Source organism: Rhinoraja longicauda, chromosome 8, assembly GCF_053455715.1.
Source record: "Rhinoraja longicauda isolate Sanriku21f chromosome 8, sRhiLon1.1, whole genome shotgun sequence".
In the NCBI taxonomy this organism is placed as follows: domain Eukaryota; kingdom Metazoa; phylum Chordata; class Chondrichthyes; order Rajiformes; family Arhynchobatidae; genus Rhinoraja; species Rhinoraja longicauda.
Genome location: NC_135960.1, coordinates 60424651 through 60438807, shown reverse-complemented (window position 1 = coordinate 60438807; position 14157 = coordinate 60424651). Strand labels below are relative to the sequence as shown.

Below are 14157 nucleotides of genomic sequence, written 5' to 3'. Positions count from 1 at the left end.
TACATTTAACTAATAATATGGCATTCAGAAAAATCTAGTCATTAATAATAATGGCCACAGATTATCAAATAAGACTATGCAGTTTGCAAATGTCCTACAAGGAAGAAAATTCCCTACTTGGGGTGCTTTGGACGTGATTCCAGACAAACCAAAATGTGAGCTCTTAATTGCCCCTTGAAATGGCACATAGTTACAGTGAAATAGCAGAAGAATATCATTGGTGGACCACCTGGTATTAACATTGGCATCCAATTCGAACAAGGCAAAAATGTATACGATCGCAGCCAACTTTGCAAAGCTCCCCTCATAAACATTTGCAGAATAATTTATAAATTGCAGCCTGATATATTCATCCTCACAGAATCATTCTTTATATATGATGTTTGAGATGCTTTCATCATAGCTCTTGGGTATCTCCTGTCCCACTAGCACAGTGGTCTGGTGTACATCGGAGCAGAATTAAGTCATTCGGCCCATTGAGTCTACTCTGCCATTCAATCGTGGCTGATCTATTTTTCCCTCTCATCCCCATTCTCCTGGCTTCTCCCCATAATCTCTGAAATCCTTAAATTAAGAACCTATCAATCTCCGCTTTAATGGGCTCCATAGCTGTCTACAGAATCAACACAATCTGGTTTTGATTCTTAAGTTACATCCTTTTATTCTGAGGCTGTGCTTTCTGATTCTAGACTCAACCATTACTGGAAACATCCTCATCCTTCTAAACTCCAGTTAGAAGGGAGTATCACTAGGATCCTCAACACTGATTACAAACCCCACAAAGTCCGATGACATGAAGGTTTTTAATCCTTACCATCCTCTCTGCTGATGTATGTTGAACAACACGTGGAACAAGCACTGAAAAAAGCAGTATGTTGTCTATGGGGGTGGGGCAGGGAGGTATTTCAATATCCATCACCAAGTTGCTCTTGGGGCTTGGTAGCACCACCACACAAGGAACTAGCTGAGTCCCAAGGACACAGCTGCCAGAATGGGTCAACAGTGGGTATAGAGGGATCCAACAGGAATGATAAATTCCGGCGGCATTGTGGCGCAGCGGTAGAGTTGCTGCCTTACAGCGCTCGCAGCGCCGGAGACCCGGGTTCGATCCCGATGATGGGTGCAGTCTGTACGGAGTTTGTAGGTTCTTCCCCCTGACCACGTGGGATTTCTCCGACATGTTTGGTTTCCTCCCCCACTCCAAAGACGTACAGGCTTGTTGGTTAATTGGCTTGGCGTATGCGAAATTGTCCCGAGTATGTGCAGGATAGTGTTAGTGTGCCGGGGGTCACTGATCAGTGCGGACTCGATGGGCCGAAGGGCCTGTTTCCGTGTTGTATCTCTAAACTAAACTAAAAATAAACATACCTGACCTCGCCCTTGCCAATCTACCCATGGAGGTTGCATCTGATCATAATATCGGCAGTCTGAAGAAGGGTCTCGACCCGAAACATCACCCATTCCTTCTCTCCTGAGATGCTGCCTGACCTGCTGAGTTACTCCAGCATTTTGTGAATAAATACCTTCGATTTGTACCAGCATCTGCAGTTATTTTCTTACATAATATTGGCAGAAGTCGCTTCCATGCTGCTTCAGGAGACAAAGGCTAATCTTCATAACATAATCCTCCATCAGATTGGATCTAGGTTGTGCTTGATGGGATCAACTCACAATGGACGTGATGGCTTAAAAGTCGGCATCTAGGAGGTGTTTTGTTTACTGTGTACACTACCACAATCCATAAACTCGTGATCCAGCATATCCAGCACACGATTGTAACTCATATGCCACGGAATCAACTGTGGTTCAAAGTGGAATGCAGAAGGTCACATTGGGAGTAGCATCAGGGATACCCAGAAATGAGGTGATGCCCTGTGAAGCTTCAACTATAAGTATGCAAACAGATTAAATAGCAAATGCAATATGAAACACAATCCACAAGGGACTCTTCTGTGACCGAATGCAACAATCTATACTGAACAATGTGATTGAAAATCTTGCAAATTATGAATTTTGAGTTTGATTGATTGATTTAGTATCATTTGGGTAAATTGGATGCCAGAAAAGCATGTGAACAAACAAAAATATCTTGCCCAAAAATGAGCAGGCAATCTTAATAAAGGTCCTCAGGGATGCATGCATAATTGTGCCGCTTGGATCAAAGTGTAGGTGAATTTCCTAATGCTCAACAATGTACAAGAGATGGGTAGATTCTTCTGATGGGAAGTGGACATAATGCACCTTTTCTCTGGACCTTTGTTCCTCATGATTGCTAGTCGCAAGCAGCACGAGAAGATATTGATCAATCGATGCCCTATATTCCAAGTTTCCATTCATGCTTCACTACACATGATGTTAAATGGCATGGAGGACTCCTGCCCCCTGAAACAAACACCTGCCAATTTTGCCCAAATGGATTGCAAACTACTGATTTTTTTGTCATTAGATTATTTTCTCTATCAATTTATGGAGTAGTAGGTATTTTTGGTTCCTTTTTTTAATACATTTGAAGATACTATGGGGAGCTATCTGGCCAGAACTGAAACACTCCTTTATCTATTCAAGAGAAGCAAGGTGCTTCCAGGAATGAGAAACATAATTTTATGTATGAAAAGAGAATGGTTAGATTGGGGTTATGTTCTGGGGAGCAATGGAAGTTGAGACATTTATTCAAGCTGATTATAATTATCGGGAATCAAGATACGAAGGACCGGAAGGATCAATTTCCTTCAGAAGAAGGGCAATGTATATTTTAGGTTATTGGCAGAAAGGTTAGAGGACAATTGATGTAAATTGTTCGTATTGTGGCGGATCAGGCCACTCCTCGGGTCAGCCCCCTCGTTACGTGACGGACAGGTGAAAGGAGTTAAAAGCCAGACCAAGGGAAGGCGTGGATCATCCCTTGGAGAACTACGCTGTGGGCACCAGCTCACAGCCTAATAAAGAATCTAACAAAACACTGCCTGGCGTCTTGCCTTTTCTCTGGCCTCCGCCAGGCCACTACAGTATTCATGAAGTTGAGGGTTTGCACTATAATTTCTGGGAAGCTGATGAAGGCAGAAACGTTGAACAGATTTACAAAACTGTATGTTGAAGAACCTTAACCATGAAGCTATCTGCCAATTTGAGATGTACCCCAAATGAGGAATGGCACAAAGGGCAGATTGTGCTTGATTAATGTCAAAGCACAATCAATCCTCATTTTATTGGTTAGAACATTGTTGACAGTTTGTGTTTTATTCTCCAGGGTGAAGCTGGATCTAGAGGATCTCCGGGAGCCATGGGGTCACCAGTGAGTATTTTTGATTCGTTATTCCAATTAGAAATGGAGCAAATCCCTTTTATTATTCCGGATTTACCGACATAAATGGGAGTTTAAACACGTTAAAATAATGCAATTGCCTGCACAAGAAAATATATTTTATTGTGTGCTTAAAATGACCGTTCCATTGAATTCAGCAGCATGTCGATAGGATTTGGAAAGACCAATCTTTCCTGGAATTTTTCGGTTTCTCCACCATTTTGCTTTCTCTTCTCAAAGTAATATATTTGAAACATCCAATGAATCACAAATTGATTTTTGCATTTTTTAAATTTGGTCTCCTATGCATCCCTGAAGGAATTGACTGTTATGTAAAACAATAACCAATTTCAAAGGAGTGATAACTCAAGTCATGTTCAGCTTTTGCCCTTCATTTCTTTCCTGTTATTTTCTGTCATTATGAGTCCCAAAATGTTCTGATTTCTTTCTTCTATGCGGACAGTTCAAGATTATTTCAGGAGTTTTCACCACTACTATATGTGTCAACCCTTGAACATTATTATTTTGTATCCCTTTGCATTTCCTCCCACTGTACTGGCATATTTTGAGAAGAAGGGTGGTGGATTTCTACAGGTCTTGTCTGAGGATATTTGGCCTGTTAAGTCTGTTATGAGTGGGTTCCATGACAACCATGGTTTAACAGGGTGACAGAACAGACATGAACATATGACTGGCCTGAACTGGGTCCATGTTCCTGCGACTCTTGCAGTAATTGCTTTGTTATGAGCAGATAAAGGATTTCCTCACTAAAAGAGAGCATGCAAGCAAATATTGAAAGAGCAGCAACTCCAAATAATAGTCAGTGCTATTGCAGGCTTGATCCTCTGCTGTTTATATTGAGAGATCATGCTAGAGAACGCTAACATAAGCCCAAATAAAGATCTGCAATCGGAAGAGTTTTGAGTGTTGAAAGGCAGCTTTTACTGGTTGCTGAATTGATTGCACCGCGGCAGAAGCATCGAGGGGGGAGAATGTAAAGAGTTGTTCTTTCCACCGAGCCGTGAATAATCAAATGTAGGCAGACGGTTTGCCTAAAAGAAGGGTTTAGAAACCTGGCTGGAAAATAGGGTTTGAAGTCGAAAACTTCAGCTGAAATGCCATCACTAGCAGAGGTGCAATGATTTCCTCCAGAATTGCAAATGATCGTGGAATAATCTCAGATCTTCATTCTTTTAGGTTACACATCTGATAGGTTAAGATAACTGTTTTCAGTAATCATACCAAGGTCTCAATTCCCTTTTTAATCCTTTTATTTTCTCCCTCTCCTGTCCAATTAGGGGCCTAAAGGTCAAGGTGGTTCTCCAGGAGAACTTGGTGACTTGGGACAAATGGTAAGACTATCAACATTATCATTAACATCTGCATTGTACATCGTAAGACCATTGACACTGCTGACTTGATGACATGTAACTAAAATTATATACTTCTGATTCTTTATTATCAACTATCTTCCTATGCAAAGGATACCAGTTTACTTTTCAATTAACTACAGGGTGGAACTGGAAACCGTGGCCCTGAAGGACTACTTGGAAAGCCTGGTGAAGATGTAAGGATATACACATTATTTATTTAAATGCATCCTTGTAATTCTCTGTGATAAACTATTGAGCAATGGTTAGTGTCAATTGCTTACTTGGGAAGATGCTAGGCAGCATTTGCCCAAATTATACACCGTTCCCGAGGCTTAATGGGCGATTCCCAAGATTTAGTGGGTAATTCATGGTTAATGCTATGAGTAAATGTGAAAATGCTAGAACCATACAATAAACTGTTTAGAAAAAGCCAACTAGTAAGATTGAAGTTTTTAGGAGGTGTTTTGCCATCTTAAATCACCTCACATACTGGACATGTCCTGGTCCTTGTATGACTTATTCACCATGGATTTTATTTCTGAGGTAGCTTGAATCAAGTTTATAGGTAATAAAAAAGAGAGTGCAGGGGAAGGGTTAATGTAGCTAGATTTACTTGGATAGTTTGCAAATCAAAGTTCTTTACTGTTTCTCTGTACTTGCGACAGATTATAATCTAATACCAATTTCCGTAGTGATTGTTTGAATTGCCCATTTTATTTTTGGAAGGGCCACAAATGTGGTGAGAAAATGGAGTGAACTTAGTCTCCCACAGTTTACTGCAACTGATGTTCTCAAACCGTAGGGGATAATTGTAAGGTTCCAAATAACACCAAGCCCTATCTCATCTGAAAAAAAATTACTAGCATTCTGCAGGAGGAACCAGGAGGAGTTTAGATAGGAGTGACAGATAGCTTGTAGCACAGATTATATGATTAAGCAAATAAATTTAGTCAAGGGAATCCTATCCCCATCTCCCAATGTTGCTAAGATCAAAGCTTCACTACAAGGATAAGATTAAAAGAGTAAGAGCAGATTTTAACATTGGCACTGACAATGTTGGAAAGCTGCTGCTGAAGACTTGGGGAGGTGAAGAAAGAAACTCCAGGCGGGCATGAAGCACCACAACACCATGTGCTTCACCTGGAGGCCAGGTACCAACATCGCAAAATGATCAAAGGCAACAGCAACGCACTCCCCAAGCCAGCGGCCAGAGACAACGTAAGCTGTGGGAGGGTCTGCCAGTCAATGATAGGCCTAGCAGCCACAGCAGGAAGTGCAACCACGGATGAAACATTCCCCTCACCAAACAGGGCAACACCAAAGCTGCACCATCATCTGTCGCAGATGGACTAACTATTTTCATCTTTGGATTGAATTTCTTTTCTTCCTCAGGGTGATGGTGGAAAAGCAGGACGGGGTGGTGAGCAGGGATTCACGGGGCAACAGGTAATATGGCACATTACAAAACTTGATCTACAAATTGACACAACTTACTGAGATCTGATGACTGACATAATCTGGTTAAAATGATTATTTATTTATTTATGTATTACTGTTCAGTGGCAAAATTGGCATTGAATTTAAAGGATAGAATGCCGTTTTAGTAAAAGTAAGATCTCGTAAAAAGTGAGAAGATGGATCTTTTAAAAATACATACCTGACAGCGGTCACCGAAATGACAAATAATCTTAAATATTGATGACGGTCATAACATTTGTTGTGTGATAATGTATTTTAGGACTGCTGAAGTAGCATAATGAAACTTTTTTTTCCCCAAACTGGATCCAAGTTATAACATAGGTAACAAGATTAAGAGACTCACGGAAACAGGCCCTTCAGCCCACCGAATCTGCGCCGACCAACATACACTAGCACTATCCTACACACTAGTGACAATTTACAATTTTTACCAAAGCCAAATTAACCTACAAACCTGTACGTCTTTGGACTATGGGAGGAAACTGGAGCACCCTGGGCAAACCCACGTGGTAACGTACAAATTCTGTACAGACACCACCCGTGGCCAGGATCGAACCCAGATCTCTGGCGCTGTAAGGTCGCAACTCTAATAATAATAATAATAATAATGCATTACATTTATAGAGCGCTTTTCAAACACTCAAAGACGCTTTACAGGGATTACTAGAACATAGAACATAGAGAAGAAAATATATAGATAAATAAGTAAACGAACAGAAAAAGGAGACAGAAGGTGAGGTGACGGTCAGTGGTTGAAGGCAGTGCTGAACAGGTGAGACTTCAGTGATGTTTTGAATGTGGTGAGTGAGGAGGAGTCTCTGACGGTTTGGGGTAGTGAGTTCCAGAGGGTTCCATACTGCTGCCCTACCTGTTGTAAGTTAGGAAAGATAGGTTATTAAAACAAACAGACAAGATAATAAACTGTTTAAAATCTTTTTCTGTGAGATCAAAAGAAGGACTGTTTTAAGTTGACCGTTACATCCTTACCCTGACCTTGCCTCCTGTTCAAAACTAAAAATATGCAATGGGCCAGGCAGCATCTGTAGATAGAGAAACTGAATGAACCTTTCAGGCATATATTAAAAAATTCCACACTACTGTATTATTGTACCATTTATTTATTTAGTTATTTGTTTGTCTGTATTTTTTCTGTCTTTTAAAAAAAATCTATCTGTCTGTCTGTCTGTCTGTCTGTCTGTCTGTCTGTCTGTCTGTCTGTCTGTCTGTCTGTCTGTCTGTCTGTCTGTCTGTCTTTATTCCTCAATCAAACATTATTTCTTCATTTGTCTAATTACTGCTTATGAAGCCTTGCTCAGAGTAAATTAGCTGCAATTTTCCCATTTTACAAACGTCAAACATCATAAATGACCCTGAAGTATCTTGTTGATAAAAAATTCAAAATAAACACAAGGTCTTTTCTTGTCAAGCTACAGATAAACTAAGTTATATTATCTTCACTGTTGCTTCTCAACTATCCAAGATACATAAACTGTGTGATTAAACTAAATGAACACTACTTGCACCTCGGGATGTTAAATTATTGCTTTGCTTTCAGGGTTCTCGAGGTTTCCCAGGTGCCCCTGGCTTTCCTGGTATCAAGGGTATGAGGGTAAGTAAGCATAAAACACACACAATTATTAGTCATTTCATGTTAATTTATTAAGCAACTATAAGGCAGTGTTTATCTGTGTTGCAATCGGTTAGCTTGTGCATCCATTATGTGAGCCACAGCTTTTGCTTCAGTAACATTTATCTAAACTACTGTGTTAGTGATACATAAAAATAGTTTTTCAATGTAAAGTATTTCACTAATGTCTTTTAAACTATTAATCACAGGGAAAACTTGGTCTTGACGGACGAAAAGGTGAAATTGGAGCTGTTGGCCAGAAGGTGACAATATAATGGTGAAATGATGTGCAACTTGACTGAACTGTACAATGTTACGTTATGCAGTTAATGTCTGTGAATATATGGCCATTAGATTTGCCTAGAATTTTTTGCCCAACATGTTTAGAAGTTATTAATGTATTTACTAAATTATTTTTGGAGGAGTTTCAGGCACACCCATTAAGCATTTATGGATGGGTAACTTGAGGGAAGTATCCTTAAAGCTGTACTTACTGAATGTTGAGTAAAGTTCTGGAGTACAACTTTGCAACTACTAAGCACAAACGGAGAATAACAAAGCTTTGACTGTGGGTCGTAATTTAGTAGTTCTGCTCCAATTATGCCAAATTGTGTCAAACAATAGCTCACCATTTGTTCAATAGTTCTAGGAGCAGAATTATACCATCAAGTCTACTCCACCATTCAATTATTGCTGATCGAGCTTTCCCTTTTAACCCCATTCTCCTGCCTTCCCCCCATAGCCCCCGACACCCTCATACCAATCAAGAATCTATCAATCTCTGCCTTAAAAATATCAATTTACTTGGCCTTCACAGCCATCGGTGGCAATGAATCCCACACATTCTCCACCCTCTGACTAAGGAAATTCCTCCTCATCTCCTTTCAAGATGTGCGTCCTTATATTCTGAGGCTCTGGCCTAGGGTCCTGGACTCTCCCACTAGTGGAAACATCTCTCCACATTCACGCTATCCAGGCCTTTCACTATTCGTTAAGTTTCAATAAGATTACTTTGGGTATTGATTAGTGCAGCGAACACTGACGTCGATCTCAAGGGTCACTATATTTATTTTGTAATCAAAAAAATAATGAATGGAGCTATGCCGAGGGAAGGAACAAAGGAGGAGCTGGCCTGGGGGAGCCTCCGTGAGGGTGGGGGGGGGGAGGGGGGAGGAGGGGAGGAGGGGGGAAGAACAAAATGGGACCTGGCATGGGAGGGGGGGGAATTTGTAACTTTGTAAGCGACCTTTATGGGCGACTATTTGCATACCTTGGGTATGCAAGCAAAGAATTCCACTGTGACTTGTATTCAATTCAAATTCAAAGTATTCAATTCAATTCAATTTATATTTTTGTTTCTAGTTTTACTTATGAATGTTGCATTTTCCCCACAATTCCCAGAAAACCAGATCTCGGTTATGTGTAAATCAACAGCTGTTTAACGAATGATGGCATTGTTATCTGATCCTGTTTTTATTCACCCGCTGTAGGGTGATCTCGGCTCTGTTGGTGCAATGGGGGCTCCGGGTTCTCTGGTAAGTGTCCTGCTGGGAATTGGGTTCTTTGCTTATCTCCTGGACAGCCGAGAATTTATTTCTATTTTTGATCCCTTATTTTGAGTCGTGAAACAGGTCAGGTGGATAACTTCATTACAAAAGACAGGATTAAAACCTTAAGAAAGCGTTACAAACAAAAGAAAAACACCCTCGGACTAATCCAGAGCAGATATTATAAAAGTAGAGACTGAGCTAAATGCGTTGAAAAGAAATACTGTCACAAACAATCACAGATCAAACAGTGCTACATTTATAAGATGCGACATTTATAATGATGCAGAAGGAATCGATGCAATTAAAAGTGAAGTGTTTAAATGGATCACATGACACCAAGTGTGAATATATTGTGGACATTTTTTTTAAAGAAAAGGATATGAAAAAATAAGACATAAAATGGAAATCACAACATGGATTAAAAGGGTTAACAAAATCAAGAAGATGATGGGAGGAGGGAAATCGCCAAAGATGCATTTTAATATCAAATATATTCCATCCATTTATGGTGAAGATCAATCAATCAATCAATTTTTATTTGTATAGCACATTTAAAAACAACCCACGTTGACCAAAGTGCTGTACATCTGATTAGGTACTAAGGAAAAAATAAAACATACAGTATGGTGTAGCAAGATGGTGAGCTGGTGAAACACAGAGGTTGGTGGGGATAGCAATTTCTAATACTTCACATCATTTTTTATGAAAGAGGGAAGTAAATCAAGAACAGATTAAAATGAGTGATGCCCTAATAAATATAAAGTAACAGAAAAGCTAGCTCACTGAGGGAAGATAAAATCCTGACACTTGATGGGAAATCAAGGATTTTAGGGAGAATATTTTTTAATGTTCTTTCATAGGTTTTCAGATTGGAGTTTTGCTGAAGGAACATATTTGGATTCATATTGGCGATCTTTATCATCTTCCTCACAGGCAATCTTTGTAACACTTATTTTTTTTACAGGGTCCACGAGGTCTTTCGGGAGAAAGGGGTCGATCAGGACCTCAAGGATCTACAGTGAGTACAATATTGAAGTTGCTTCCTTTGACCACTCAAACTTTCTATTGTTCTACCGATTGTTGATTTATTTTAATAGAAGGAGAAGTATGTCAAAATCCCTCATGTCCCTGGGCAATTTATGCCCCGGACATATTTCACTGTGAAACAGGTCAATAATTGTGAAGAATTGGCCCGATAATAATTTCGAACCAGCAAGAAAGCGGAGAGGAGGACACAGGGCCAGGGAGGTTTCAAAGTGATGGTTTCATACAGGTCCTGCTGAATTGAAAGGCAGAAACTGCTCATGGTTATCTCAACAGGTTTCCTGCTTTAAAACCTGGCAAATTGCCAGAGGACGATGGATTGGGGCAGTTGGTTATTGCAGGGAGGCCACTGAATGGGATGCAGGACTTTGTCTGGGCAATGGAGGCAGGGGTGGATGGAATTGCACTCAAAGGGAAATTCAGCTAGTGCGGGTTTGGTGTGAGATCAGATCAGCAGGGGAACAGCCATGCCGAGTGACATCTGAAAATGGGGGTACTTGGAAATGATCCCAACCATATCATCTAATGCCTGAAGAGAATCTTTCCAAACAAATATTCTGCCACATTACCAGTGAGAACTCGTCAGTGCACAGCTTCATACCCAAGATATCACAGCCATTCTGAAGTACGGATACACACCCTTAACTACCACGGCATTCGCGGCCCAGGGGAGTCTTGAATCTTTCCCGTGGCTAAAGGGATAAATAACAAAGAGACTTCTTGCAATTGTTTAGTATAGCTTGGGCTTCATCTTCCATGAAAGATCCACAAGCACTATTAATCAGCAACCACCCGCCCCCCCCCCCACCTTTTTTTCCCACCCCTCTGTTCTCAGTGCCTCACTTGGATGCGCACCCATTTTTTCCACAATCCCGCCCCCTTTCTCTTCCCCCCCCATTCCCCGCATTCCCTTCCACCTATATCCCTTTCTCTGGCTTCACATTTCCTGCCTCTTCTCTCCTTATCTCCTTATCCCACAGCGTTTTGTCATTTCATCCCTGGGCTTTGTCCAACCATCTGCCCAATCAAACCCCCTCGTACCTGTATCTACCGATCACTGCCAAGATTTATCCAGCCCCTGCCTCCCTTTCAGCTTTCTCCCCTCTGCAACAATCAGTCTGAAGATGGGTCCCAACCCGAAACGTTGCCTGTATATATTCTCCAGAGATGTTGCCTGACCTGTTGAGCTACTCCAGCACTTTGTATCTAATTTTCCTCCCTCAAAATTACATGGGCAATTGGAGAATCCTGAATAAATTATCGCCATATATATCTATTTCATTTACTGAAAAGAGAGACATGGGTTTGGTGAAACAACGCATGTTTGTGACTTCAGATTCAAAATATAAATGATCTCCATAACTTATTTATATATTTCTGTTCCCCCTATCTTGGATATTTCATATAATTTAGGAATGGCTGTGCATTCATAATATTGCAAACAAATCATTTATTGACCAAATTTAATGAACAAATATAAACAATAAAGTGTGAAATTCAGTCAAGAGTCTTGACTCAATGAGGAATATTTTTGGTTAGTTGTGCACTATGTCTGAAATTCACATTGCTTGATCTGTTCAGATGGTTCCATTATTATTATTATTACTATTACTATTACTATTATTATTTTATTATTCGACAGGAATTAATTTTTAATTGTTATCATTGTGCGTTCATCCTTTCCTAAGTTATTTCACGACCAAGCATTTAGCTGGTTGTGCTTCCCCATTTCTCTCGATCACAAGGTTGGTCAATTAGTGGACCTGATCCGCCAGTTAGGGAGGAAATCGCACATAGACCATGGAGATCGAGCCAGAAACGTTCATTCGGACAACTTTCCTTCCTGCCACCATCTATCTTCGCAGAACAGCACCTGTTCTGAAGTTATTCCCTTTGCCAACCTCTCCACAGAATACCTTGAATTATTCCCTTATTCATAAGCGTCAGAGTGTTCACATGGCAAAGATGAATGCTTTTGCAAGTAGCTGCACGTGTAAGACATTCCAAAATCACTCTTTGATCCTCAGTTGAAAGGATACAAATAAGCTTGTCAGTTTTGGCCCTCGGATCAATTAATCTCATACTGCCAAAACATATGTCTTGCTCTCACTCCCCATTTTATTCAGAAACCTACTTTAAAGATTTATCTAAAAGTTGAAAGGAATTATCAGAAGCTTAGAGCTTTAGCATTTGTCAGGGTTTACCCCATTCTACGATCAGATTTGCTGTAAATCCTTCTCCTGTAAACAAATTTGAAGCCCGAGTGCATAAACATTTAAATCTGTAATCATTTCCCAACATGTTTCTATAGAATCAGACATTTTGTCTGTGTCTGAGGCTAAACTATACAGAGTGTGTTCACCTCTCATGAAATCCAAAGCCAAGTTATTACTAATCTCTTTTCTTTGCAAACTTGCCGGCCTTGCCGTTGCATGTAGATCAAATGTTAGCGGGGAATTGTTTACAATGGGACCCAGACATAGCTAAAGAAGGAGTGTTATTGAATGCAGCTGTTCATGGTGGCTGACTAGAGACTAAATTCTGCTTCTAAGATCTGCTTCCAAGATGGAGCCCAACACAGGCGACTATTCGCGTGCTGGCCATTGAGGCAAATCTACAAACTCACATTACAATCGCTCCACACTCTTAAATCTGTACTCCTACAGCAACATTTCCTACTTTAACTCTGCTGGTTTTACCTTGCACTAAATGTTATTCCCTTATTATGTATCTATACACTGTAAATGGATTGATTGTAATCATGTATTGTCTTTCAGCTGACTGGCTAGCACGCAACAAAAAGCTTTTCACTGTACCTCGGTACATGTGACAATAAACTAAACTGAAACTAAATTCAGTTCACGACTCCATTGCTCTGTGAGAAGAATGCAAAAACTCTGGGAAAGACTGTGGGTTCAAAGAGACACTTCAATGAGAGTATTGAAAGAAGCAGAAGATAATTCATTTCGATTGTAAATCATGTTATTGTGCAAAACATTTTTCAAAAGTTGTATTACAGTCTATACCTTCGATTGCACATTCTAGATTTATTTGGGTTTGGGGCAGCAATTGAGAAGCAAATCAGAAGCCAAGTTGGTGCAGCACTCCAGAGGGTAGAGTTAGCATGAGTGTTCACTTTGTTACTGGGAATATAAATTTTCATTTGTAAAATAACTCGTACAACTCTGCATGGTCAACTGCAATTGAAAATTAACTTGCGCAGAGACTTATGTACACAGAGGCATTGTGTTGTTATGAATGGATACAGAGAAAACATTGAAAACATCAGCAACAAAATATTTCTGAAATGTTTTCTTCTTTTGCCTGCAGGGTCCTCGCGGGGCTATTGGTGCCCCTGGTCTGCCAGGTTCAACGGTGAGTGACATTTTGTATTCGCCCTGTGGTTAGATGTAATATCATGCCTGCTATCATGTCCCCACTTAGTTTAGTTTTGTGGAGTATGGAAACGTGCTCTTCAGCCCACCCAGTCCATGCCAATGATTGATCACTCATTCACACAAGTTCTATGTTATCTCACTTTCTCAATCATTTCTTACACACTAGGGGCAATTAACAGAGGTCAATCAACCTACAAACCCACACGTCCTTTTTGGACGTGGGGGCAAATTGGTGAACCTGGAGGAATCCCATGGAGTCGCAGAGAAAACGTGCAAACTCCACCCCGGCAGCTGAAGTCAGGATGGAACCTGGGTCTCTGGCGCCGTGAGGCAGTAGCTCTGCCAGCTGCGCCCCTCTGCCGACCTTGCTTTGGTTTCTCAGCAT

The 14157-nt window shown here is 40.5% G+C and overlaps 1 protein-coding gene across 1 annotated transcript in view; it reads left to right on the top strand.

Annotated features, from left to right (window-relative positions):
• LOC144596024 (uncharacterized) overlaps positions 1–14157 on the top strand; it is a 239457-nt gene that overhangs the window by 122956 nt on the left and 102344 nt on the right. The window contains exons 9-17 of the mRNA XM_078404094.1: positions 3248–3292; positions 4600–4653; positions 4815–4868; positions 6067–6120; positions 7709–7762; positions 7990–8043; positions 9271–9315; positions 10295–10348; positions 13705–13749. Of these exons, the coding sequence (XP_078260220.1) occupies positions 3248–3292; positions 4600–4653; positions 4815–4868; positions 6067–6120; positions 7709–7762; positions 7990–8043; positions 9271–9315; positions 10295–10348; positions 13705–13749 (459 nt within the window). The remainder of the gene's footprint in view (positions 1–3247; positions 3293–4599; positions 4654–4814; positions 4869–6066; positions 6121–7708; positions 7763–7989; positions 8044–9270; positions 9316–10294; positions 10349–13704; positions 13750–14157) is intronic.